The sequence below is a fragment of the Rhineura floridana genome, chromosome 7 (genome assembly GCF_030035675.1).
Source record: "Rhineura floridana isolate rRhiFlo1 chromosome 7, rRhiFlo1.hap2, whole genome shotgun sequence".
Lineage (NCBI taxonomy): Eukaryota > Metazoa > Chordata > Lepidosauria > Squamata > Rhineuridae > Rhineura > Rhineura floridana.
In genome coordinates, this window is record NC_084486.1 from 65,042,447 (window position 1) to 65,070,141 (window position 27,695).

A 27,695-nucleotide genomic window follows, 5' to 3' on the forward strand; every position below is an offset into this window, starting at 1 on the left:
TTCAGAGTAAGCATCATTGATCATAGTATTATTGACCACAGGATTCCTAAAAGCCCTAGGCGAGTTCCCAGTAGATAGAGCAGGTGACTCTGCTGAAGCCCTTGTCACGCTGTGGAACAGCAAGACGCGTCGGGCTCTTCACACAGTTGCCTCCAAGGGCCCTCTCCAGTATTGTGGAGCCTGGCTTGCACCTTGGTACACCAGTGAGCTAAGGGCAATAAAACAGGCTGGATGATGGCTAGAGCACAAGTGGCTAAAGACGTGCTGTGAGGCTGATCGGGCACGAGTAAAACATCATAACTGTGCCTACTGTGTGGTGGTGAGGGCGGCAAAGAAGGCCCACTTCTCTGCCTCCATCGCATCCTCAAGTAGCCATCCAGTGGAGCTTTTCCGTATTGTCAGGAGTCTGTTGACATCCAGGAAACAGAGTTTTACACCCTTCGGAGGCCCACTGTGAATTGTTTGCAAGGCACTTTGAGGGTAAAGTTGCTCGCCTCAGTAGCAGTCTTGATGCCCCCTCAACATCTACTGTAGTCCCCAATGAGGTGTCCAGTGCAACGTCTGCTGCAACTTTTGGGGAATGGTTTCAGTTGATGAGGCCTGATGACGTAGACAAGGTGCTTGCGATGATGCGGCCAGCAACGTGTCCTCTTGACCCTTGCCCTTCTTCGCTTATTAAAGCTTGCCAAGGGGGGTTGACCGAGTGGATCCAGGGTGTGGTCAATGCATCATTGCGGGAGGGAACGGTTCCAGCCGACTTGAAAGAGGCGGTGACCCAACCACTCTTGAAAAAGACCACCCTGGACCCATTGGTTTGGACAATTACCGACTGGTTGCAAATACCCCCCTTTTTACGGAAGGTGATTGAGAGGATTGTGGCACAGCAATTGCAAGTACTCTTGGACGAAACAGATTATCTTGACCCATCCCAGTCTGGGTTCAGGCCTGATTATGGGACTGAATTGGCCTTGGTTGCCCTGATGAATGACCTTTATCAGGAGGACAGGGGGAGTGCAACCTTGTTATTCTTACTTGATCTCTCAGCGGCTTTTGATACCATTGACCATGGTATCCATCTGGACTGACTTGGTGAGATGGGTATTGGAGGCACTGTTTTACAGTGGTTCCGATCCTATCTCCAGGGTCACTCTCAGAGAATAGCATTGGGTGACTGTCTTTCAGCCCCCTGGCAGTTGTGCTGTGGGGTGCCGCAGGGCACCATCTAGTCCCCCATGCTGTTTAACATCTATATGAAGCCTTTGGGAGTAGTCATCAGGAGATTTGGGGCAAGGGATCAGCAGTATGCTGACGATACCCAGCTCTATTTCTCCATAACATCTGAATCAGGAGAGGCCGTGCAAGCCCTGGACCACTGCCTGGACTCGGTGGTGGGCTGGATGAGGACCAATAAACTGAGTCTGAATCCTAGCAAGACGGAGGCACTGTGGGTTGGTGGTTCCGGAGTTCGGATAATTGGTCAGTTTCCTGCTTTGGATGTGGTCGTACTCCCTCTGAAAGAGCGGGTCCGTAGTCTGGGGGTGCTTCTGGATCCATCTTCGTTGCTAGAGGCCCAGGTGTCCTCCGTGGCTAGGAGTGCCTTTTACCAGCTTCAGCAGGTAAGATAGCTGCGGCTGTTTCTGGACTGGGATAGCCTGACCACTGTTGTCTACGCACTGGTAACCTCCAGGCTGGATTACTATAATGCGCTCTATGTGGGGCTGCTCTTGAGGTTGGTCCGGAAGTTGCAGCTGGTGCAAAATGCGGCGTCGAGACTGCTCACTGGGGCAGGGTATTGCCAACATGTCATCCCACTGCTGAAAGAATTGCACTCGCTGCCCATTTGCTACCGGGCCAAGTTCAAGTTTCTAGTTTTGGTGTACAAAGCGCTATACTGCTCAGGACCAGGATATCTGAAAGACCGTCTTACTCCTTATATACCCAGACAATCACTGCGCTCTGTAGGTGACGGCGCCCTGCAGATATCATCTTATCAGGAGGTTCGTTCTGCACAATATAGGAAACGGGCCTTTAGTGTGGCGGCACCTACCCTGTGGAATTCCCTCCCCTTGAATATTAGGCAGGCGCCATCTCTGTCGTCTTTTCAACGCCTTTTGAAGACTTTCCTCTTTCAACAAGCCTCTTAAGTGAGATCTATCTCAGTCTGCGTCTGTGTTAGAATTGCTTGTTAATATGATTTTTTTAACAATATGTTTTAACCCTTTTTAAAAATATGTTTTTAAAGCTTTTTTAAAAAATGTTTTTAATGTTGTTTTGTTTTAATGTATTTTAAGGTCTGTTTTTATGATGTTTTAAAGTGTTTTTAGTATTTCTGTTTGCCGCCCTGGGCTCCTGCTGGGAGGAAGGGTGGGGTATAAATCAAATAATAAATAAATAAATAAATAAATAGTGAAGCTTGCTTATGAGTAAACACACTCATGATTGGGTTGCATGACACTATAGCAGATTTACCTTGATAAAATAGGTTGCTAATTTCTTTCTTTGGCTGGATTGTATGACAAGATTAGAGACAAGAAGAATGACAGTTAAATAATAATAGTTCAATAATTCATGTAAGTTAAGATCATTTTTTTATTCTAGGTACATAACCTTGGGGTGGAGAAGACATGGAAGGACCTTTCAACGAATGAGTTTTTAAAACCACAATATCCTTCTTAAAAAATTCCTTGATGACAATAGGCTTTCAATGGGGAAGGGCCGTAGCTCAGTGGCAGAGCATCTGCTTTCCATGCAGAAGATCCCAGGTTGAATTCCTGGCATCTCCAGGTAGGGCTGGGAGAGACTCTTACGTGAAACACTGGATTGCTGCTGCTAGTCAGTGTAGACAATACTGAGCAAGATGGACTCAGTGTAAGGCAGTTTCCTGTCTTCCTACCTATCTTCCTAGACTTGCTAAACTTCTTTCCTTAATATACTGAGAAAGAATTGTCTCCAAAAAAGAATAATACAAGTTACCTGTAGCGGTCTCATCTGACAAAGACAGGCAGGCCTATGAAGTCTATGACGAAAAAACCTATAAGCCACGTAGGGTGGTTTGTCAGAGACTTGACAAAACTCTTATTTGCTGTCTATATGAAATTACAAAAATGCAGGTTGTGAAGTACTTGCAGGCCACAACACTTGGCTGTTGAGTGTTGTTTAGGGGGTGGGGAGAGATGATGATCTTGTGGAAGGCCAATGGGTAATTTTGGAGCTAAGGGAATGTGCAAGTGGGTTAGTTAATCTATGTGTGCCGGTGAATCAAATGGGAAGGGATCAGGCCATGAGGACTGAGATGAGAGGGTGAAGCTTCCATACAACATCATTTTTTTTCTTTATTGCTATAGCTTTCCAAGTCAGTTATGCAGGCCCCAGTAAGTGTCAGCGGTATAACCTTAGAAGACGTGGCAGTGAGAGGTGTGGCATGACTCACAAAGGGACCCTCCACTTCTCAATTTGCCACTACACTACTGAGTGTGGGAGCAGGGAATCTTTTTGGTTCAGCAGGCCTATCTGTCTCCACCTCTGCAGGCCAACTTTTGACAGGTGGGTGGGACAACCTGTCAATCACCTAAATCATTATGATGTCAAATGACTGGTAGGTGGATTGGCCTACCCACCCGTCAATGTCCCTTGTGCAGCACTACCCAAGCACCTGACAAACAGTTGGATGGGAGCCACAGTTCAAAGAGGTCTGCTAGCCCTGTGCTCGGTGCTTGGGAAGCACTAAGTACAGGGCTTGCAAAGTGTTTTGCGCAGCACTTCCCAAATGCCCAACAACCAGCTGGCTGTCGAGTGTTTGGGAAGCGCTGCACAAAGTGTTTTGCAAGCCCTGTGATCAGCGCTTCCCAAGCACCAAGCGCAGGGCCGGCAAAGGTGCTTTCTGCAGGGATTGGCTGTGTGATTGAGTTCTCCATGGGGAACAGGGTCATGTAGCCAAGCGAGCTACATCTACTTGCCCCACACATGATGTCACATATGACAACAGGTGTGGGGCAGGTGGGTGTGATCTGGGCAAAGTGACCTCACAAGCCAAATTGCCCACAGGCTGGAGGTTCCCCACACCAACATTGCATGTGAGACAGAGTAGAATGTGCCTGCTCCAACTCTTTTACTTCCAACAGGCTAATTAAATTATTAGTTTTTTAAAAGGATACAAAACCCCCAATTCTATACCTAATATACTAGAGTTTACTAGAATAATTCATGGAGTATTTGGCTACAACTTTACAGAGTGCATATAAGGCTTGGAAAACATGAGCTTCATAACATTATGACACAACTGTAAGAACTGTGTTAAATGCATCAATGTAAAGAGAAAAATCTAACAGAAGGACTATGAGGGGAAACTTGAACAATTAGACAATGCAGCTTTGTGGCTACAGAGAGCTTCTTTAGATCCTGCCCTTTTGACACCAGAAGTGAGTCAGAAGAGAATGTTGCCCTTTAACTTCAACCTCAACAAAGGGGTTTTGCTACTCATGACATTTAGTTTTGCCATTACATTAAGGAACACATACATCATACACATACAGTCTGGGAAAATTTGCTGTGTGACCAGCATTGGACTTTGGAGACTGAGACTGTCACCAACGCAAAGATCTTAACAGTTTTTAACATGCAAAAAGTACAATTTGTTTTTCTCATTTAGGCTTATCCTAAATTTTGTAATGCCTTTTTGTATCAAGAGCATTGCAGCAGGGCTGTCTTCAATGTGAGGTTCCAAGTGGGCCTGAAGCCTCATATCATATTTGGTTTTAGGTTAAATGGCTTCACCTTAAAAGGAGGGTTGCTTTACTGAGCAGCTGAGTCATTTCTGAGCTACAGCATTTCATGCAGTATTTTTTCCTATGCCTAATGTAACATGCCGAGACTCATGAAAATCAATTCTGTAGACGCATGGCACAGGACATGTTCCATGTATTCACATGCACAAAAATATTATCATTCACAAACCTCCATGTTTTCCCCCTTCAGTTCAGGGTCCAACAGCTTTCAGTGTAATGCAAGATTTTTATTTGTATCCCTGGTCTACTATTGTGCCCTGTGTGATCAAGTTACGCCTCTAAATCTCATTTTCAAATATGCAAGATCATGTGCAAACCCTATACAGGGCTAAGCATAATATGGCATTATGAATGAAGCCTCTTTTAAAATCCTGTTATTATACTATATGATTACAAAACTGTTGCTTTCTTGATGCTTTTCATTTTATGCCACCCAGACAGTCGCTGGTACAGTAAGGCTCAATGATGGATTCTGAGCCACACTGTGAGAACTTCTTGTATAAAAGATAAATACTGAGGAGCTTAAGTGGATAATTATATTTTTTACTTGGTATAGGAGATCCCCAAAAAGGATCTCTTCAAAGTGGGCAAAGGTAAAACACAGGGGTATTATGCAACTTGTGGATATAAAACATACACAAAACATAGAAATATCATGCTTCGAGTATAGATTATTTTCTTTATCTCAGTAAATTTTCAAAATATGCAACTATTAATGCAGCAAAGCGCACTATAGTAAAAACAGACAGAGGCACTTTCCCCTGGCTAAGCAGGGCAAATGGAATGAGAGGACAGAGGGAGGTCAGAAAGTGACAGAAGAAAAACAAGAAAGAATGTGAATAATCAGGGGGTTCAGAGTGAATGACAGCCTAGTTTTGTAATTAAAGACTGCACTCCAAATCCTGTCTAGCACATGGGGTCTTTCTTTCTCTCCTCATTTACATTTATCTGGCAAATGGGGAAAATTAACTTCCTTTTTGTTCAGATAACAATAAATGCAAAGCTATTTGTGACAGCAAAAAGACAATGGCAAATGAAAAGCAGAGGGCGGTATGTACATCCTGCTGGAAAATCCCAATAATAAAAAGGCCTCTTCACATTTATGTAGCAATTGTGTTCACTATTGCTATGCCCACTGCTATATGTATTCCTTGCAGTAAAAATATAAAATGTGAACAACTGATGCTAAAACACGTATGTGCATTCATCAAGGAGGCATGGCCAGCTGCCTGTTTTGTGTAGTTTATTCTGGCTTCCTTGGGCTTTACAGGGAAAACTGAGGCTTATTAGCCTTCTCCAACCCACCCCAAGTATCACTACAGTGTTTGCAATAGAGGTGCATGGACATTTAGCACTATCTTCCTTGGTGACTTCTTCTGATATCCGAGGTTTGCCACTGGAATAAAAAGCTCAACAGTGAGCCAACACTTTTCACTGTCCTATCTTCACATCTACAGCTTGGTGGCTCCAAGCAGGAGAGACTAAAGTTACTATCCTCAGTCTTCATACGCTGGCAGAAACTTGTACAGAACACAGCATCCTAACAGCACTGTTCTGCTGCAAGAAAATATGCAGGGACTGACTCTTTAGTCTCCATTCTGTATATCTACACACTATTAAATAAACCAACTAGTAAGTAGGTGGAGGTCTTACGGTGGGTTAAAACAGTATACTAGCTTAGAGACCATTTAGTTGGTGAGGGGCAAAAGGAGAACTCCAAATCAACAGAGAAACCAGCAGCTGACTTCATAGTATTAGACTAGCTCAGGGGTGCAGGGTGAACCCATGTTCCAGTTGCCTTTGGAAGGAGGTCACTGCAGGCTTGTGGAGTTTTTGTGATATATGGTTTATTTACACAAATACACAGGCTGAACATAAGTTGGAAGTGCACAGCATTGACACTCCAACAAACCCTCCTCCCGCATTAGGACTTTTTGGGGGAGGAGCACCAAGTCCTTCAAAACTCCCATGAAATCTTACAGCTCTGACTCTTTCTTTAGACTGTCTCCAAACCTAAAATTTGCAGCTTCCTCACAAAACATGGAATGACATAATCTCTTATAGGAAGGGAGGGCTGAGTTAAGGCCAGATTCCGAGATACTCTGAGAAGCCCATTGCTAACAATTGTACATTTGTTACCTGTGTCCTCGGATGGAAGAGGTGGTCTTACTTCCTGTTCCTCTACGTCAAACACTGCAACTTCAGCTGGTGGCTGTGGTAGTGGAGGTACAGCCTTCACAGGAGTTGTAGATTCTGGTGTCTCAAATGCTTCTTCAGAGTCTGAACTCCTGGACAAAAACAAATAAATAAAAATGTAAAAAGTAGTGATATATCACACTACTGTACTTTTTCAAAATCACTGGAACACCAGTAAAATCACTGGGACACTGTAAACCAGAACAAATGATACTTGTAAAATGCAGATTTCTCCTATTTGAGGAGGCCAGAATACCTCTGCATTTCTCAGAGATACTGAGCTTCTTTTGCAGCATGATTTCTGGAGCAGAATATCATGTTCACAGGTTCGTTCTGAAGAAATCTTAATATTAAAGATTTCAAGGCATTCCAAAAGCAAACATGCACACAGGTTAAAGTAAATGCTGCCTGGAAAAAGCCTGCCTTTTCAGCGTAAAGGAGGCTTCAGCATAGACTAAAACAATGGCAATGGGACCTTTCAATGGGATGTTGGAATTTTCCTTGGCATGAGCACAAGCAAACCTAATAAGGAAATTCTTACAAGAGTTTCATATTGCTCTCTTAAATCCCAGTTCAATCTACCTTGATATGCAGCTGAGTGTGAGTTCCTACAAACAAAGAAAACACAGAGTCTGAGTAACATCGGATGCTGCCCGGCACTTCAGATTGGGGGGGGGGGCACCATTTGGGAAGATGGGGCAGTCTCATTTTTCACACTAGCCTCCATGCTTCAGGCCAAATATATGCTATCTTCTTTATTTCCAACTCACAAGTTCTACACATTGTTATGTGTGCTATTCATAGATATTCATGTGAAACAAAAAAATTCCTTTGCTTGCACTAGGAGAGAGATGCCTGCTTGCACTTTCCTGATGATATTGTTGTAAAGTATGTAATTTTAGCTACTTAGTTATAATCACAACAAATGCTTTTATTATTAAACCTACAATGTTTTCAAAAGTAGACAAATGGATCTTCCTGAATCTTGCCCCCCCAAAACACTGAGCCCCTATGTCCACATCAGCATCTGAAATGGCACCCTATCTCTCTTCAGAATTCTTTGGCTTTTAATTAAGGTCTACTTTTTAATCTGTATACCCTACTATTTAATTTACCTCAATCACACTTCCACCACATACATTATCCCAAACTTATTTTTTTTTAAATCCAGAAGGAATATGATGACAGCAAACAGAGATGAAACGCAAAGATGCAAAGTGAAGCCAACTATACCAAATGTGAGATGGAACAGATATATCTATATAAAAAGATTTGCTGGACTAATGTAGATGGTGAAATACAAAGGCCTACAGTGATAAAACTGTATTAAGTGGTCTACCATTTGAGGGCAAAGGGTTGTATTCAATTAAGTCCTACTCAGAGTAAACTCACTGAAATTAATGTTAGTCATGTCTATTAACTTCAGTGGATCTACTTTGAGTAGGACTAGCATAGAACACCACCCATAGTCTTTCAAGACAAAAAAGTTGAATGGAGGTTGTTTTCTTTAACAAACAGAAATGGGGAAAATAAACCTTCCGTACAAATATATACGTATGGATATAAAACACAATTCAAGCAAACAATGTTGCATACAAGTGCCTTGAAAATTGCTTAGCAAGCATTTCGGTTGGTCAAATACCAGCTGTTCCTTCTGGTCTTTGATAAAATGAATTTAATGGTGTGATAGTTTCCTGAAAGTCAGGACTGACTTGCCTATTTCCAGCGATACGCTGCATAGCTAGGAGACTGTAGTCTCCGCAGCTTCTCATAGCTGTCCACATCCAACACGTCCACTGCATGGGGGACAAAATTTTCCATGAGGTGAAAGCTATTTCCTCCTGAGGAAGCCGTCTATAAGCCACCCAGATGTAGTAGAGATGACTTCCCTGACTTCGCCAAACTCAAAAGGAAAGCACCTAGATCCTTTCAAGCAACAAACTCCTGGATTCACAAGAGAAGATTTTCTCTTGAGCAATGAAGTGCAATTGCTGGATTTGCATTCCTATTACCATTCACTTAAATTGCTTTCTCTGTACAAAAAGCCTGTGTGGGCTGTGGGTGAAAAGCCCCCAATGTTGCTCCTGACAGCTCAAGTGGTTTGATGGACTGGATTCCCTTATGTTATCTCTGCAGAATGTCAATGAGATTTTAGTCTTCCTGACAACATTGCCAAATAACATCCAAATGTCTGGAACGTACCATTCTCTCCAGAACTTATTTGTCTGTTACCACACCTGCGCAAAGCCAAACAATTTCTAGTAAATGCTGTTTCCCAATTCCCCTCCCTTTTTTTCTTTTGGCTAAGCTTGTTGTAAATAAAGTTACCTCCAGCCTGGAAAAACACACACACTGACATGCACAACTGAAACACTCTAGAGACCTATTATTGCTTCCCAAAACATGTTCTTTGTTGCCAGGTTCAATACACATTTGTGCAGAGTTCAAAGGCATAGGTTGCACCTTTTATTATTATTCCTTCTAACCTATGCCTATCCCCTTCCCCTGTCCCACTTCCCAATGCATTAAGGCATTGAACCAACGTGAACAAAGGGCTTCTGGAAACAAAAATCCACAGGACCCAACAAAGAACTCTTGCAGGGACATTTCAATCTTTTGAAATATCATGGGTGAAAACTGTGTTGACTGTAATTTGATTGGGGTTCACCTTGCTGCCCTCCACTATATTAGGGAAAAGAAAACGTTTCAATCAGAAGAGCAAAAAAAAAGGTTTGTCTGCAATAGGAATAGTTTCAAAAATAAAAGCACAGCCCTTTCCCTTCTACAAAATGCAGCTTTTTTAGGACTGCTTTGTCTATTATCTAGCGCTATACACAGACTGAACAGCTCAGTATCCTTCAAACACTTGCTGGTAATGTTTGGTTCAAAAATGGCACACTTACTGCACACTTTATTTCACCTCAAACTTTTTCTAGCCTTTATTTTTAAAGAGATTGCAACACATTTGAATTTGGGGATCAACTAAACTGTCCTGTTGTCTTGCCCTTACTTGTTCTCAGGACACCTCCCAGTTGAAACTGAATAAACATGCCTGTATTACTTCAAAGTCTTTCTGGCTCCTCAAAGCTAGAGCCACTCACCCCTCCTCTCCAGGAGCAGTGGCAGGCTGATCCCAGTGGCAGTCCTATGAAGAGGTAAGGTGAAGCTGTTGCCTCAGATGTCAGGGCTGTCCAATGGGGCAAAATTCCACGCGGAAAAGGAGTTTGCATGAGCCCCCAATGAAATGAGTCTGGCACACCACAAGAACATTCTGCTACATTTTAATTAGGCTGGTGACAAAGAGGTTAATGTTGAACTATACTCCATATAAAGTGGGAGGGCACCATTTGGATTTATTCTACTTAAAATCAACTATGATGCTCTCAAAATACAATATATATTTTATACATTGTGTGTATATATTTTATAATGTGTATGCACACACATTGTACTACAAATGGTCCAATGTCTTCCTAGCAGCAGCAGTTTAACATATTTATTTATTTAAAAATACATTTATGCCCCCTTCATCAAAGTAGACTGGAAAACAATTTACACAAATATAAGACTGCACTGAAAACAAATCACAAATAAAAAACAGCAGATAAAAGACTGGAAATATACTTTAAATGTCTGGGTAAATAATAAATGTTTTCCCTAAAGCCTAACAGATACCAACATTGACACATGAAACTCCACAGCTGAGAAATCCCTCTCCTTAGAGGATATAATCACCTCTAATGGTAGAGATGCTTGGACTGACGCTTCTTCACAAGTCCCAGGTTGTTTAGGACTTTAAAAAGGTAAGCACCAGCACAGAGGTGGGGAACATTTACTCATGGGCAACCTTCTGGGGTCATATGGGTGGGTGCAGCCAGTAGCTAAAAGTGGGTTGAGTAATGGATGCAATTCTTACCTTTGTACAATACACAATACTACATAAAAATCAGGGGTTTCTGCAAGCCTACCCACGCATCTCTCTGTCCTCCAAGCAAAAGGCATTATCAAAGTTCAAGGACACATTACAGCCAGGCAAAAGCACTTGAGGAGCTCAAAGAGTAAAACCATTGTAAGGGGCAGCCTGGTCTCTGGACAATCCCAAGGGCCAGATAGACAGTCCTGAGCCCCCAGACCTGAGGTTTCCTCCTGCTGCACAAGCACTTAGAAGAAAACAGGTAGCCAATGAACCTCTTTTTTAAAACGTGTGAGATGTAGTCTAAATAAGCTCTACCTGTTAGGATTCTGGCAGCTGTCTACTGGACTAACTGGAGCTCCTCAAACAGACTTCAAAGGCAGCCCTTTGAAGCCAATTGTAGTAGTTCTGCCCTGGCTCCTTCTGCGAGGAAGGGTGGGATATAAATTTAATAAATAAGTAATAATAATAATTAATAATAGTAGTCCAACGGAAGGTGATAAGGTCATGGACAATCATGGCTAAACTATGTCTGTACAGGAGCAATCATATCTGATGAACTAGCTATAGCTGGTAAGGCACTGTGTGCCTCAGAAACCACTTTGACCTCAAGGGACAGAGCAGGAGCCAGGAGAACTTCCAGGATGAGAACCTGCTCTTTCAGGGGCAATGTGACCTGGCAGCCTGTTGTAGTGGGACACATGTCCAGGCATAGTAGCAGGTTTTACAAAGGTCTGCACAGTACACAAGCTGACCAACCTAAGTACAGAACCTTTTTTAAAAGTGTGCACATGGGGGGTGAGTTTTAAAGCAAATATCCTTTATAACTGTCTTCTAGATAGTACCCTATGTGTTAATACTTATATACTGTTCCAGTAATTACTTTCGAGAGAAATAATAAGTATCTATTACAGTTAAAGAGCTGATGCATCAACTAGTTAGTTCTGCAACAAGTGTGAGGAAAAACTGAGAAGTCTCAACCAGGGGTGTAGTTGTCCAGGGTTTCTGGGAGTCTTAGACTCTTTACTTTTTTGAGAGCAGGGTCCCAGCAGGGTCGGTCGCAGTGTAAACGGAGTGTAAAACATATATATACTGTCCCAGTAATTACTTTTGAGACAAAGAATATCTGTTTTACACTCTGTGTGTGGCACACTATAATGGTTGACATTATCCTATTGACCACATCAATCTGTTGAAATATGCAGAACCGTGTGCTCATGCAGAGGCCAGACTAGATGGCCTAATTGTACAATGCTTCAGGTCACTGAAGTCAATACAAATTAGGTCACTGACTCAAGTAGCCAAGATAGCAGATACTGAAACAAGCGCTGAAGAGTAATGTTATTACTGAAAACCTGCAGTTGGTTTTTTTAAAGAAAATTATTTGTATTGCATTCTGGGAACCAATTTTTAATTTATGCATGGGAATTTTTAAGATGAGTTTGGAAGTGACAGATGGGAATAAGGCCACAAAATTTATTACATTTGTCATATGTGTCTCTCTAGTTTAGGAAAGGCCAGCTTTAATGCCGCTTGAGTACTGTTGGGAGCACTGAAATATTTTCTCCTTCTTGCTGTATGTCTGACAAAGGAATCCAATAAGAGCTCCTGCTGGAAGGGCGGGATATAAATCAAATAATAAATAAAATAAAATAAATAATGCTGATTCCGTGTTCATCCTCGGATGCTGCTGGTGAGGGATGCTGAAATGTGCAACATTATTATGTCACAGAAAGAAGAATTAAAAGAAGGAATAATGAAATGTACAATTGCAATTTTTGGTGGCAGCACCTCATTGCACACTGTTCCATTCTCATAACCCAGTTCAGAGTTTTTTTAAATAATGCTATTGGTTTAGGATCTTCAATTAAAAAGGTGATGCACACACTAAAGACAGGCACACCAATTATTTGTTTAAGAGGATTTGATGGAAACAATATCAGTAAACAAATTTATGTTCTCTCACAATGGTAATGCTGCATCTACTGACAGAGTAGCATTCACCCCTAATAACTAACTAATTATTCTTTTTCACTTCATGATGAACACAAGGACTGACCTTACTCTAACCTATATAAACTGATGGGTCAGCAATTTATCAGGTACTGTTGAGTCATGTGATTAACTCGTTCCCTTCCTTTCCACAGAGAACTGTCTCAGATCCAGCCTTTAGAGCCACTCTCATTCAGAAGTCTGGGAGCTATACACATGTCACCATTATGGCACAGGAATCCATTTATCCAATAGGCTCTTTGGGGCATATTTTTTCAACTATTAACAGCCTGCTATCATACCTTTGTAAGGATTTTCAGTGACGAGATCATTTTATCCTATGATTAAATCAATTATCACAATGAGCCCATACTGTGAAGAGACAGAAATGGAAAGACAGTCATGATGTCTAGACAATGGTGGTAAGGAAAAAAACAGAAAGGCAACAAAGGAAATGCCTGAGCTTCATAGCAAAATTAAGGAGTGTTTCAAATATTATAAATGCTGGTGTAATTCCTCAGTATTAGGAGCAAAACCACTGCTGGTTTTTAAAAACATGAGAACATTAAGGAGTTTCTTTGCCTGTGATGGCTTTAATAGATATAGATAGATATACATCTCCTTGGCTGTTAATGGCAAAATAAGTACTAGGCTAAGTTCAAAGTGCTGGTTTTGGTGTACAACGCCCTATGCAGCTTGGGACCAGGATACCTGAAAGATCATCTCACCCCTTATATGCCCAGTCAATCACTACGCTCTGCTGGTGAGGGCTCCTTTTGCGGGAAGGGTGGGATAGAAGTTTAATAAAACAAACAAATAAATAATATACTTGCTACATACCCCTCAAACTGCCTCATAGTTGCCTCAATATGGAGTCTCTCTCTTTTTATAATCCCCAAAAGAAAGTACCTTTAAGGTCAGACTAGGGTTGCCAGGTTCAGGGCCTGAGACTGATCCTGTATCTTTAGGAGAAGAGAAAGTCAGCCAAGTGCAGGTGTTCTTGCAACCCTGTAATGGGAAAAACCACAAGGTGGAATTCTCCCTTCCCCTTGCATAACTTTTAAAGATACAGAAGACCTCTTGGATGCCAGGCCCAGACTCCAAGAGGTCTTCTTGGCTGACTTTCTCATCTCCTAAAGATACAGGATCAGTCTCAGGCCCTGAACCTGGCAACCCTAGGTAAGACCTTTGGGTAATGTTTATGGCACTGGACTTCCAAAATTCAAAAGGGAATTTAGGTATTCATCATGCACCAGCCATGAGCAGAACTAACTGCTGCTTACAGACAAAAAAAATCTTAATTTCACATATACGCTCATGGGGTCTGAACTGGCGGTGACCGACCAGGAGAGAGACCTCGGGGTTGTAGTGGACAGCACGATGAAAATGTCGACCCAGTGTGCGGCAGCTGTGAAAAAGGCAAATTCCATGCTAGCGATAATTAGGAAAGGTATTGAAAATAAAACAGCCGATATCATAATGCCGTTGTATAAATCTATGGTGCGGCCGCATTTGGAATACTGTGTACAGTTCTGGTCGCCTCATCTCAAAAAGGATATTATAGAGTTGGAAAAGGTTCAGAAGAGGGCAACCAGAATGATCAAGGGGATGGAGTGACTCCCTTACGAGGAAAGGTTGCAGCATTTGGGGCTTTTTAGTTTAGAGAAAAGGCGGGTCAGAGGAGACATGATAGAAGTGTATAAAATTATGCATGGCATTGAGAAAGTGGATAGAGAAAAGTTCTTCTCCCTCTCTCATAATACTAGAACTCGTGGACATTCAAAGAAGCTGAATGTTGGAAGATTCAGGACAGACAAAAGGAAGTACTTCTTTACTCAGCGCATAGTTAAACTATGGAATTTGCTCCCACAAGATGCAGTAATGGCCACCAGCTTGGATGGCTTTAAAAGAAGATTAGACAAATTCATGGAGGACAGGGCTATCAATGGCTACTAGCTGTGATGGCTGTGCTCTGCCACCCTAGTCAGAGGCAGCATGCTTCTGAAAACCAGTTGCTGGAAGCCTCAGGAGGGGAGAGTGTTCTTGCACTCGGGTCCTGCTTGCGGGCCTCCCCCAGGCACCTGGTTGGCCACTGTGAGAACAGGATGCTGGACTAGATGGGCCACTGGCCTGATCCAGCAGGCTCTTCTTATGTTCTTATGTTCTTAAGACAGTGAAACTTGTTTTACGGGTATGAGCGTTTTTTATTGCACTGTTATAACAAAGATAGCACCAGGTGACCCACCCTCTGACAAGAAGCATATTTCAATCAATAATATGATGCAACTTCCTCTCAGAGCCAGGCTGCAAGTCTGAACAATTTCATTATAGTTTAATCTGGTCGATGGGTTTCTCTCCATCCACGATACAGTACTCTCATTTAACAGGCCTCAGCAGAATTTCTCAGCTTGTATTCTTTTCAGAGCTATACAGCATGATTTGAGCTAAAACCATTTACATCCTATTAGTGGTTTCCAGGAATTATTACATTGCATGCCATATAAAATGCAAACCAAAATAGATACAATAAATTCCCCAGGTGCATTTATTCTTTTAACTCCAATTATCTCTGTACTTTTAATTTCCCCCCCAATTACATTTCAGAAGCTTCTTTTTAAAGGAACAGATGAGACTTATCACAGGGAAGTTAAATAATGCAAGGCCTTTTCCCTTCTTTGTTGTTTCCTTTGTTCAATCAAAATAATAATCAAGCCTATCTCTGTAGTTCTGGAATTACAATCTGGCACCATTAGACACAAGACACATGTACTTCCGTTTCATGCACATGCATCCTTGTGCTGCATGTTGTTCAGTCCCAAAGAAGTACCACTCTCTCATTTGTATTCAGTTTGTATACCCACAGAGAATTTATAACCCTCACTTTACCCACAACAACACAATGAAAGAGACAGAGGAAAACCTCACATTAATACCACCCTCAATTCACACATGCTGGGTGGCTAAAGGGCATTAAGTGGTAATGAACACACGTTTTGCTCCATATTTTTGAGACAGGAAGTCATCCCACAGTAATGAGCCAATATCAAGTAGCATCTTCTTTGGTCCTCCCCTTCTGTAATAAAAACAGGAAGATCCTTTGTTTGTTAGGAAGCTGTTGCTGGAGGTTGCTGACACCTGGATTTCCTAGGCATCTTCACAACTGGGACACATCCTGGTTTCTAACAACCAAAGTACATGTTACATTAATGCTTAACATGTCTAGTTGTTGTTTTTTAAATAGCAGCTACTGGGAGGAGGGTTCACAAACGATCTCGCATGGTGTGTAAGTAACAAAAGTCACCCTCCCACACCCATGCTGCTATTTGCCAGAAGAAGGAAGCTACAGAGGCGATAGTCATTGGGACTATGGGACAGGAGGAAAGGGTTAACTGCATTTCCCTGAATATTGGTCACAATCCTGATCAGGGCTACTAAAAAAAAAAAGTAAGCAAACAGACATGTTAAATGAAATCATGTATTTAATGTTACATGTAGTCTGGATGTAACCTTCCCATTCATTGCCTTCCTGGACCATACACCTGGATCTTTTTGCCACTTCTACGGCATCCCTGCTTGCCCTCCAACCAGCAGCTGCCCTGCATCCTGCACCCTTTCTACCTGGCTTCCCTACATCCACCTCTGCTGCAGCCTTCCAGATCTTCCATCTTACCACATAACTCCTTCTCAGTTTTATATGTCTGGCTTGTGCACCATCCAGTTTTGCTTCTTCTAATGTCCAGTTCTGTCAGTCTCAGCTCAAATGTCTGGTTCACTCTAAAATTCATGCCCCTATCTACAGCACATCAACTCTGCATTGAACTCAGCAAAATCCTGCAGCCAAGGATTTCGTTCTAATTGGATGTACTTGAGACATGCAAGAACTGTATTAACAATATGGAACTGAACTGAATTTGTAAGTTACACATTTAGTGGCTTAGGTACCCAATATATAAGCTTCATTGAAGCAACCCCCAAACTCCTCACCATTCCAATGGCAGTTTATGCACCTCTTCCATTCCTGTGGAAGTATGTAGCTCTGGAAGATGTATCTGGATCTGAAAACACTGTAATAAATTATGTTTCTGGGAGCCCCAAGGTTGAGAAATCCATTCCGATCCCTTCTTCTTTGAGACTTGCTGGATAATGAGAGTGTATTTTCTACAGTGACCAAAAGGAAATCCTCTTCAAAACAGTTTCAGAATGTGTTCCTTTTAGGAAGTATGTTAGTATGCTAGTACAGAAGGGTGTAGCTTTTATCTGTTTTTACAACTGCCAGCAAAACTGAATTATCTTTGCCATGGAAGCAGTCAAGCAATTTGTTCATTTTAGATAAGCAGAAGCAGAGTGTATGCAAGAAGACTTTTCACTTTTTGTCCATTAATTCCCTCCCCTTTGCACCTGCTCATGCAGTAAGGAATATCTCAGTGTCAGGTGACTATTTAACAGCTTAAACTAGAAAGCAAAAAATGCCAGGCTTGCAGTTTTCCATTCTGGGGGGTGGGAAATGGGGGGGGGGAAACGGGGGGGGGCTCTGCTCAAATAAATCAAGTTTTACCAAGATAGGAAGGAGAGGCCTATTTTACTGCAATGCAATTATACTAGAAATATACACTGGTTTTCTTGTGCTCAGCAAAGTAGCAGAGGCACTGATCTCCAGAAAAGGTTTCCAACATTATTTCAACATAAATATACTGTAAGACTTGGGAGATATCACAGCTACTCAGGAAAAAAATATATCAAATGTTGCAATTAAAGTGATGCTGCCCCATCTGTAAATGACAACATGGAGCATTTAAACGGTAAACTCAAGGGCATGTTAATGTGCTTCAGAAGCAGAGATATTTTTGAAAGTACATTTTTTACATTTCTCTTCTAAAGTTGGCACTGGGTAGCCCTAAGTTTGAGAAGTATTAGGATTGCAAGGTCCAAACCATGAAAGAGCTCCTGTATCTTGAATTTTTGCATACAGAAGGCACAATGTCACTAAAAGAATATTTGCCTATTGAAACAAATGCATCTGATGAAATGTCTCTTTTGTGCAATTCTTAATAGTAAGGACCCCACCCTCTGACAGCAACTGGCAACACTAAGCAACACTGGTGATAAATAAGGAGGAAATCCTGAAAAACATAGACATATCCCCACAAACACATTATCTTAACCCTGCTTTTGCATGGGCACAGGGAAATTTGTAGGAAGGATAGGTGGAGGGGTGCATATGATTTTCGTAAACCGCTTAGAAGTTTTTAATAAATAAATGCACAATCCACTCTGCCTATCAATTTTCCCCTTGCACAAGCCCACCCCTCCCAGGTTTTATTTATTTATTTATTTATTATTTGATTTATATCCCGCCCTTCCTCCCAGCAGGAGCCCAGGATGGCAAACAAAAACACTAAAAACACTTAAAACATCATAAAAACAGACTTTAAAATACATCAAAACAAAACATCTTTAAAAACATTTTTTAAAAAGCTTTCAAAAAATCTTTTTTTAAAAAAAAGGTTAAAAACACTTTAAAAAAAGGTTTAAGAACATATTAAAAAACAATTCCAACACAGATGTAGACTGGGACAAAGTCTCAATTTAAAAGGCTGTTGAAAGAGGAAGCTCTTCAATAGGCGCTGAAAAGATAGCAGACATGGCACCTGTCTAATATTTAAGGGGAGGGAATTCCACAGGGTAGGTGCCCCACACTAAAGGTCCATTTCCTATGTTGTGCAGAATGAACCTCCTGATAAGATGGTATCTGCAGGAGGCCATCAACTGTAGAGCGCAGTGATCGACTGGGTATATAAGGGATAAGATGGTTTTTCAGGTATCCTGGTTCCGAGCTATATAGGGCTTTGTACACCAAAACTAGAACCTTGAACTTGGCCCGGTAGCAAATGGGCAGCCAGTGCAATTCTTTCAGCAGTGGGGTGACATGCTGGCGATACCCTGCCCCAGTAAGCAGTCTCACCACAACATATTGCACCAGCTGCTGCTTCCGGACCAACCTCAAGGGCAGCCCAACATAGAGCGCATTACAGTAATCTAGCCTGAAGGTTACCAGTGCATGGACAACAATGATCAGGCTATCCCAGTCCAGAAACAGCCACAACTGTCTTACCAGCCAAAGCTGGTAAAAGGCACTCCTAGCCACTGAGGTCACCTGGGCCTCTAGCGATAAAGATGGATCCAGGAGCACCCCCAGACTACGGACCTGCTCTTTCAGAGGGAGTAATACCCCATCCAAAGCAGGCAACTGACCAATTATCTGAACTCGGGAACCACCAACCCACAGCGTCTCCGTCTTGACAGGATTCAGTCTCAATTTATTGGCCCTCATCCAGCCCACCACCAAATCCAGGCAGCAGTCCAGGAGTTGCACGGCATCTATCAATTCAGATATTACAGAGAAATAGAGCTGGGTACTGTCATAGTACTGCTGACAAGTCGCCCCAGGTTCATTTCCACTTTGGGAGCCTGACCGGGGGAAGGGTTGAGGGCTTTAAAAGGAACCCTATGGTTCCTTTCTGATATGTAATTCCTCCTTAAGAACACAATCCTATGATGGTTTATTTATTATTATTGTTCCCCTAATATAATGCATTTTTGTGTGTGATTTTCACTAATACCTATATTGTTATGCACTTTTGCCTAATACAAACATTTCTGTACATATTTTTTTGTTTGGTGAATTGTATCACGGATGTTCACCAAATGAAAAAATACGTACAGAAATGTTTACAGTAGGCAAAAGTGTTTGGTGAACATTATCACAAATGTCCCCCTCTAGGATGCACACGTTAATGTAGTGAGGGGGTTTGAGAGTGTCAAAGAAGCTGACAGCAATGCCATCAGGAGTCTAGACCAAGAGGCTAGACTCCTAGCAAGGGCACCGAAGGCAGAATGGTCAAAGCTGAGACACCAGACTAAGATGCATCCACACTCAGAGGAAGGCAATGGTAAACCACCTGTGAATACCTCTTACCATGAAAATCCTATGAATAGACCATCCAAAATGCAACACGAGATAGTGCTAGAAGATGAGACCCCCGGGTCAGATGGCACCCATCGAGCTACTGGGGAAGAACAAAGGACAAGTACAAGTAGCGCTGTGACTAATGGCACAACTGGGTCAAAGCCAAAAGGAAGCCCAGAGGCTGATGCACACAGATGCGAAAGGAGAGTCCGGAGTTGTATGACACACACAACAGGAACATGGAATGTGAGAAGCATGAATCAGGGAAAGTTAGAAATTGTCAAGAAAGAAATGGAACGTATCAATATTACAATGCTTGGTGTGAGTGACTTAAAATGGACGGGATTGGGACACTTCCAATCAGGCAACTACAAAATATTTTATGCAGGAAATGATAAATTAAGAAAAAATGGGGTTGATCTAATAGAGAGAAGTGATGTAGCAAAAGCAATTAGGAGCTATAACGCAAGGTCTGAGCGAGTGATTTCAATGGGACTTAACGGGAAACTTATCAACATAACCATCAAACAAGTCTATGCTCCGACGGTAAACACAGAAGAAGAAATGGAGATATTTTACACAGAAGTACAGGAAGAAATTGATTACACACCAAAAGAGGATGCTCTGATAATCATGGGGGACTGGAATGCAAAAGTAGAGAACAGAGAAGAACTAGGAATTGTGGGGAAATGCGGCTTAGGAGATAGAAATGATGCAGAAGAGAGAGTTATTGAATTCTGTGAAGCCAATAATTTGTTTCTTGCCAACACATTTTTTCAGCAACGGAAAAGACAACTGTACACATGGACATCACCAAATGGTCAATATAGGAATCAAACTGATTATATAATTGGTAGCAGAAGATGGAGAAGTTCCATACGTTCTGCAAAAACAAGACCAGGTGCAGGCTGCAGTACAGATAATGAACGGGTAATATCGAAAATCAGAGTAAAGCTAAAGAGGAACAACAAAGCAACCATAATGCTAAAACACAATCTAAATAACATCCAGAAGAATTTAAAGATCACATAAGGAACAGATTTGAGGCTTTAAACCTAGCTGATAGAAAACCAGAAGAACTATGGAGTGAAGTCAGAGACATTATCAGGGAAAAATGCAAAAAGACAATACCTTCTCATTAAAAAGAGAGAAAGATCTCATTAAAAAGAGAGAAAGACTGATGAAACTCTTAAAATGGTTAAAGATAGAAGGAAAGCAAAAGCAAAAGGAGAAGCACAGTTAGAACCCTAAATGCAATAATACAGTGACTAGTGCAGCCTTTCCCAACTAGTGGGCCACCAGATGTTGTTGGACCACAACTCCCATCAGCCTCAGCCAGCATTGCCAATGGTCAGGAAAGATGGGAATTGTGGTCCAACAACATCTGGTGGCCCACTAGTTGGGAAAGCCTGGACTAGTGCATAGGGACAAAGGGAACTACTACAATAATTACTGTACAGAAATAGAAGAGGATCATAAACAAGGTAGAAAAAGAGCCCTATTCCAAAAGATTAAAGAAATCAAAGGGAAATTCAAACCAAGAGTAGGGATATTGAATAATCAACAGGGGAACACACTGACTGGCCGAGATAAAACGAAATGAAGATGAAAGCAATACACTGAAGAATTATATAAAAGAGATGCAAGGATGACAGATTTATTCATGGAGGAACCATATGAAGAAGAACCAGAAATTTTAGAATGTGAGGTGAAAGCTGGTCTTAAAATACGTGGAAGAAACAAATCACCAGGAACAGATGGCATACCAATAGAGTTGCTACATGTTACTGAGACTGAATCTGCCCAAATTTCGACAAAACTTTGTCAATAAATATGGAAAAGAAAACTATGGCTCACAGACTGGAAGCGTTCAATATACATCCAATATACAATATACTAGTAATGAGTTGAAACAAATGCTGATGAAAGTTAAAAAGGAAAGCACAAAAGCAGGATTACAGCTGAGCATCAAGAAGACTAAAGTAATAACAGAAAATTTATGTAACTTTAAAGTCGACAATGAGGACATTGAACTTGTCAAGGATTATTAATACTTTGGCACAGTCATTAACCAAAAGGGAGACAATAGACAAGAAATCAGAAGAAGGCTAGGACTGGGGACGGCAGCTATGAAAGAACTAGAAAAGGTCCTCAAATGCAAAGATGTATCACTGAACACTAAAGTCAGGATCATACAGACCATGGTATTCCCGATCTCTGTGTACAGATGTGAAAGTTGAACAGTGAAAAGAGTGGATAAGAGAAGACTCATTTGAAATGTGGTGTTAGAAGAGAGCTTTGTAGATACTATGGAATGCGAAAAAGACAAATAATTGGGTGTCAGAACAATTTAAACCAAAACTATCACTAGAAGCTAAAATGATGAAACTGAGGTTATCATAGTTTGGACATATAATGAGAAGACATGATTCACTAGAAAAGGCAATAATGCTGGGAAAAACAGAAGGGAGTAGAAAAAGAGGAAGGTCAGACAAAAGATGGATTGACTCCATAAAGGAAGCACAGACCTTAACTTAGAAGATCTGAACAGGGTGGTTTACAACAGAAGCTATTGGAGGTTGCCATAAGTCATAATCGACTTGAAGGTACATAACATATATACATACATCACAGATGTGCAGAGTTTGAAGGATAGCTGTGTTTCAGTTTAGTATTGTATCAGGAAGTGTGAATTAGGTAAGCCTGCATTACAATGAGAAATGACGCCTCGCTTGCCGTGCAGCTGACGAGCGAGGCATAGTTGCGGATGGGGGTGAAGCTGCTGCCTCCATCTTTCAATGGGGCAATATCGCGCGTCATGACTATTACGCACGTGTGATGTGCAGCATGGAGGGGCAGAGCTTATGGGCCTATTTAACCCCAGCTGCCCCTCCTACCTTCCTCTTTGGTTGTGCAACACCCACCCCGCCCTCCCTCTTTTATGGTGTGCCTAGGGGTCGCTTCGGGGCCGAGTAGGAATTTTTATCCTGTCCACCCTCGTTGGCGGGCAGGTTTTTCGCCTGCTCCACACTATGGGAGTGGGAGGGAATTGTGTTAGGGGGCGTTGTGATCAATAGGTGGTTTTGGCTAATCTGGCTAATTTGACATATTGAAAGTTTAATGCCCTAGTGGGCAGATCATTATAGCACTGGTATGGGAAGGTGCGGGAAAGGAAATAGGTAAGGACAGCTAGGTGGCCCCCTTAGGCACCTTTGGAGGTGATTGGCGGTTCCGGAGGCCTGTCTGTCAGGGCTTTTACGGCTCGAGGGCAGGATATGGGCTGCCTCTGGGGCCAACTTATCTCATCTACCCAAGGGTTATCCGGCCCCAGGTGGGGATGATGTGGGAAGGCCCCCCTACTCACCTACAAGGTGTGGCCAGGGTAAGGGGTAAGCACATGGGCTTGCCCTTGCCCCAGCAGGGACTGGTCGCCCGAGAGCTGTATGGCAAGATACTTGCTTATAGATAGTTCCCGCACCTAGGTTTCCTTCTGCAGGTCACTTTAAATTGGGTTTTGTTTACTGTAATTTAATAAAGTGGCCCTTGTTCAATCCAAGCTGATGTCTCTGTGTTTTATTTCGCCCCTCAACTGCAACTGAACCCAATTCCCCCCCATCTTTAATCTGAAGTTAGTGGGTATATTACTTGTACCTTGAGTGTGGCTTAAGACAACAGCAGATTCTGCTTCTATTGGTATGATTTTGATTTTCACTGTTTACAATATTTTAGTATCTAGTCATTTGCTCTTTCTAGAGGTTCTATGTTAGTATAGCATTCTAAGTCTGTGCAGTTAGGCAACTTAAATTCTTTTCAGAAAAACAAAAGCATACTTTGGTTGGTGTTACCCATCTAAGCTTTTACTGTACTTTTTTTAAAAAAAAATTCTAGATGGTGCAGATGATCTAGATCCATTTCAGTCCAGTTTCAGGCCTGGCTATGGGTCAGAGACAGTTCTGGTCACTGTGGTGGGCAATCTCCAGCAGGAGCTAGACAAGGAGTACATCCTGTTCAGTTCTGCTGGACCTATCAGGAGCTTTCAATACAAATCGATCATGGTATCCTTCTGGGGCCCCTAGCTAGAACTGAAGACACTGATTTGTAGTTGTTCCACTCCTTCACTCCTTCTTAAAGGAGTGATTCCAGAAGGCGGTGCTGGGAGAATGTTGTCCTACACTTTGGCTGCTATGCTATGGTGTATCACAGAGTTCTGTTCTGTCCCCCAAAACATCCCTTTCCCATCACAATCCAAGGAAGCTGGCACTGGTAATGGATTGACTGAGGATGGACAAACTGAAGCTTCATCCAGCAAGACAGTGGTTAATAAAAGGGAAGATGAAGGAATTGGGATTGAGCCCATTTTAGATAAGGTTGCACTTCCCTTCTAAACTCAGGTTCATAGTTTTGTTGTGCTCCTGGATCCATTCCTAGGTCTAGATGTCTAGGCTGGCCAGGAATGTTTTCATTTAGCTAAGAGTGGAGTAGCAACTATATTTATTCAAAGAGATAATGTAGCCATGGTGACAGCTACCTCTTGGAATACTGCAAACATATTCTACTAGCAGCTTCACACCCAGAGTGGCTCAGAAAATCTAAGAAACCAAACATACAGTGCAGTTTTGAAAGGTCCAGTCCATCATCTTGATTCAAAACGGGATCTAACTGAATCCAACCATAAACAAAAATCTGATCCTTGACCTCTGGAAATATCATGCAAAATTTAATTAAAATTAGTGCAGTTTTGAAAAGCTTGGTCCACAATCTAGATTCAAAATGGCATCAATTTTATCCAAATGTAGATGAAACCCAGTTCCTTGAACTGAGCAACCAGAATACAAAAATTGATATTTTAAGAAGTGTCCAATGCATAGTAAACAGACAAGCAACTTTTCAAAATATATAGTAGATGTGCCTTTGAAGACTGTTCAGAAACTTCAGCTGCTTCAGAATGTGGCAGGAACTGGGGCCACTTACAGGGAACACAGGACTCTTGGCTTGTATCAGCTCACTAACTGCCGATTGATTCCAGGCTCAGCTCAGTGCTGGTTAAGAGTTATAAAGTCCTAAATGGCTTGGGACCAGGCTACCTGAAGGACCAGTCATGCCCTTACAAGCCTCCCTGGATGACATCTTTTGGAAAGGCTCTCTTCTTGTCCTACCAACATCTGATGATTGGTTTACAAGAACTCACTGGTGAGGCCCATCCAGTTCCATCATCAATTTCCTCACTAGCAGGTGTTGTTGTTTTAAAAACACAGACATTTGGCCCACTATGTTGAGCTGATTTGTCTTGCTCTGTTTTCTTCATCATCACTTTTTAGCTGGCTGCTATTATATGACTTTTTTATCTGCTTTTACCATATGGTTATACGTACTATTGTTTGTTACGGTTATTGTTCTTTTAATTGGTTGTTTTTATTATAAATTTTATTGTTTATTATTGTTGTTAGTCATTGGAATTTTATATAGAAAGGGGAGATATAACTTCAACAACCCCCGTTCCGCGCCGGGACTTACCGGCGAAGGGACGAGTTTTGCGGCCGCAGCCGAGCCGCCATCTGGGTGAGGGATGCGTGCACGCAGCGCGCTGGCGCGCTGACGTAGCACGCAGCGAGGGGGCGGGGCAGCAGACGGCCATTTAAGGCCGTATCGCCAGCCGCCCACCCTCACTGCAAATTTTTGGCGGCATTTTCAAACAGTCGGGAGGCCCTCCTGCATCGGCGGCGCGATGCGGCTCAGATCGCCCGCCGACACACGCAGCTTCTTCAGGCCTACAGGCTAGGCCTTGGGCGGCAGGGCTGGCGGCGAGGAGCAGTCGGCGCGGCTCGATCGCTGAGCGGCGCGGCTGGGGCGCGGCGAAGAGCCTCTGGCTCCTAGGCCTCGGGAGGCCCTCCAGCTGCGGAGGAGCGGCCGGCAGGAGCTGGATCGCCCGCCGACGCACACGGCTTCTTCAGGCCTACAGGCCAGGCCTTGGGCGGCAGGGCTGGCGGCGAGGAGCGTTCGGCGCGGCTCGATCACTGAGCGGCGCGGCTGGGGCGCGGTGAAGAGCCCCTGGCTCCTAGGCCTCGGGACACCATCCAGCGGCGGAGGTGTGGCAGCAGCGGCCATCCAGGGGCCATCCAGCTGCAGAGGTGCAGCCTGCAGGAGGCATCGGCAGGCCAGCGGCGGAGGTGTGGCGGCAGCGGCCATCCAGCGGCGGAGAGAGCCCTAGGCCTCGGGAGGCCCTCCAGCGCAGCAAAGCAGCACGGCGGCGGCAGCACGGCCTAGTGGCGGCAGCGAAACTCAGGCGAGGCGGCCTTGTGGCCACGTTCTTTTCTCTTAAATTACTATCCAGGGGACCCCTGTGGGAAGGTTCTCAGCCCTTCACCCACACATAGCAAGGGAGCACACCACCCCATTGGTCGCTTAGCAGGTCCAGCGGGACGGTGAGGGTGCTGGGTCCCCCCTTAGGTATCCCCAGGCTGACCACCTCTCATTGCTACAGAAGGCATCGTCCCCCTACACGCTAGCTCAGGATGCCACCCAAAAAAGGTCAAGGTGGGCCAAAAGGGAAGGGAAGGGCCCCCAGGGCAGAGGGTAGATGCCCACCCCCTGCTGCGGAGGATGGGGGACAGGGGGCAGGCATACCATGGACCACTATACTGGCTAGGTTGGAAGCCCTGGAGAGGGGCCCTGCCCAGCCGGCAACTGGGAGAACAAAGGAACCACCCCCCAAGCGGCCCCGGGAGAAAGTGCAGTGTCCAGCTGGCGGGGTTAACGCTGCGGCTATTACTTCTATCTTAGCGCGGCTGGACGCGCTGGAGGCAGGGCCTAGTGGGGCCGCAGCAAGAGCGCCCGGAGCAGAAGCAGGAACAGCGTTGTTTTCACATGCAGCCCCAGGACCGCAGCCCATGCATGGGCCTTCAGCGGACAACATAGGGGGTGAGTCTCCCTGGGCGGCACAACAACAGGGGCAGCCCCAGTGGGGCTGGCCCCCGTGGGGGTTTCCATACTGGCCCTTTTCCCCACCAGCGGAAACCGAGCGGTATGGGCAAGCGGGGATCACCATGGGGGCGGGGCATGGCTCACCACAGCAGCTGCCTTCCCTAGGGGTGGCCTGTGAGCAGGTCTGGCAGTCCACTGCCAGAACAGGGATGGGAGTGGGGGCTCAGCCCTCCTGGTCGGTACCCCCCCCAGCAGAGGACACTGACCCTCTGGGCTCAGTGAGGGAAGGGGCTATACCTTTCGGGGAGACATCAGCCCCACTGGCCTTTCACCTGCTGCCCGCTACAAAAGAAAAAATTTGGAAGGGGGAGTACGTCGACTTATTCTCACTTCTGTACAGGGAACCAGTGAGGAGGGAGAAGGATAAGGGCGAAGAGGCAGAACCTGACAAGCCCAAGAGGCGGTGCATTGAACGCACTTGGGCTAATTGGTTGCCTGCATTTCTGACATACATGGGGGTGGTGATGCAGAAACAGCCACAGAGGGGCCCTATTCTGATTAAATACCTCGATATTATATATCGGGGCTACTCTGAGTTCCAGGGGGCAGCATGGCTCGCGTATGACGAATCGTTTCGTATGAGGGCGGCCTTCGATACCTCCCTCCCCTGGGACAAGAAGGAAGCGGACCTGTGGCTACAGTTTATGTCACACTCCAAGCCCATAGCCGGGGATAGAACGGACAGCGGCCACCTCCTGGCCCGCCAGGCAGCAGCAGCTCCTTCCCGCGGGCCTGCGGGGCAGGGGGTTCAACCCCGCCTGCTCTGCTGGGAGTTCAGCTCCCGAGGCCACTGTGGTCGTAACCCCTGCAGGTTCCAACACGAGTGCGCAATATGCGGGGGCCCGCATTCCTGCGCTGCCTG

At 43.8% G+C, this 27,695-nt stretch overlaps 1 protein-coding gene across 11 annotated transcripts in view; it reads right to left on the reverse strand.

Moving 5' to 3' along the window:
* TACC2 (transforming acidic coiled-coil containing protein 2) overlaps positions 1-27,695 on the reverse strand; it is a 262,416-nt gene that overhangs the window by 81,461 nt on the left and 153,260 nt on the right. For 10 of the 11 annotated variants that reach the window (XM_061635785.1, XM_061635784.1, XM_061635786.1 and 7 more), the window contains one exon: positions 6,924-7,072. In XM_061635785.1, coding sequence (XP_061491769.1) covers positions 6,924-7,072 — 149 coding nt within the window. Of the gene's footprint in view, positions 1-6,923; positions 7,073-16,869; positions 17,002-27,695 lie in introns of those variants that run through there. The other variant, XM_061635788.1, reaches the window with a different exon arrangement.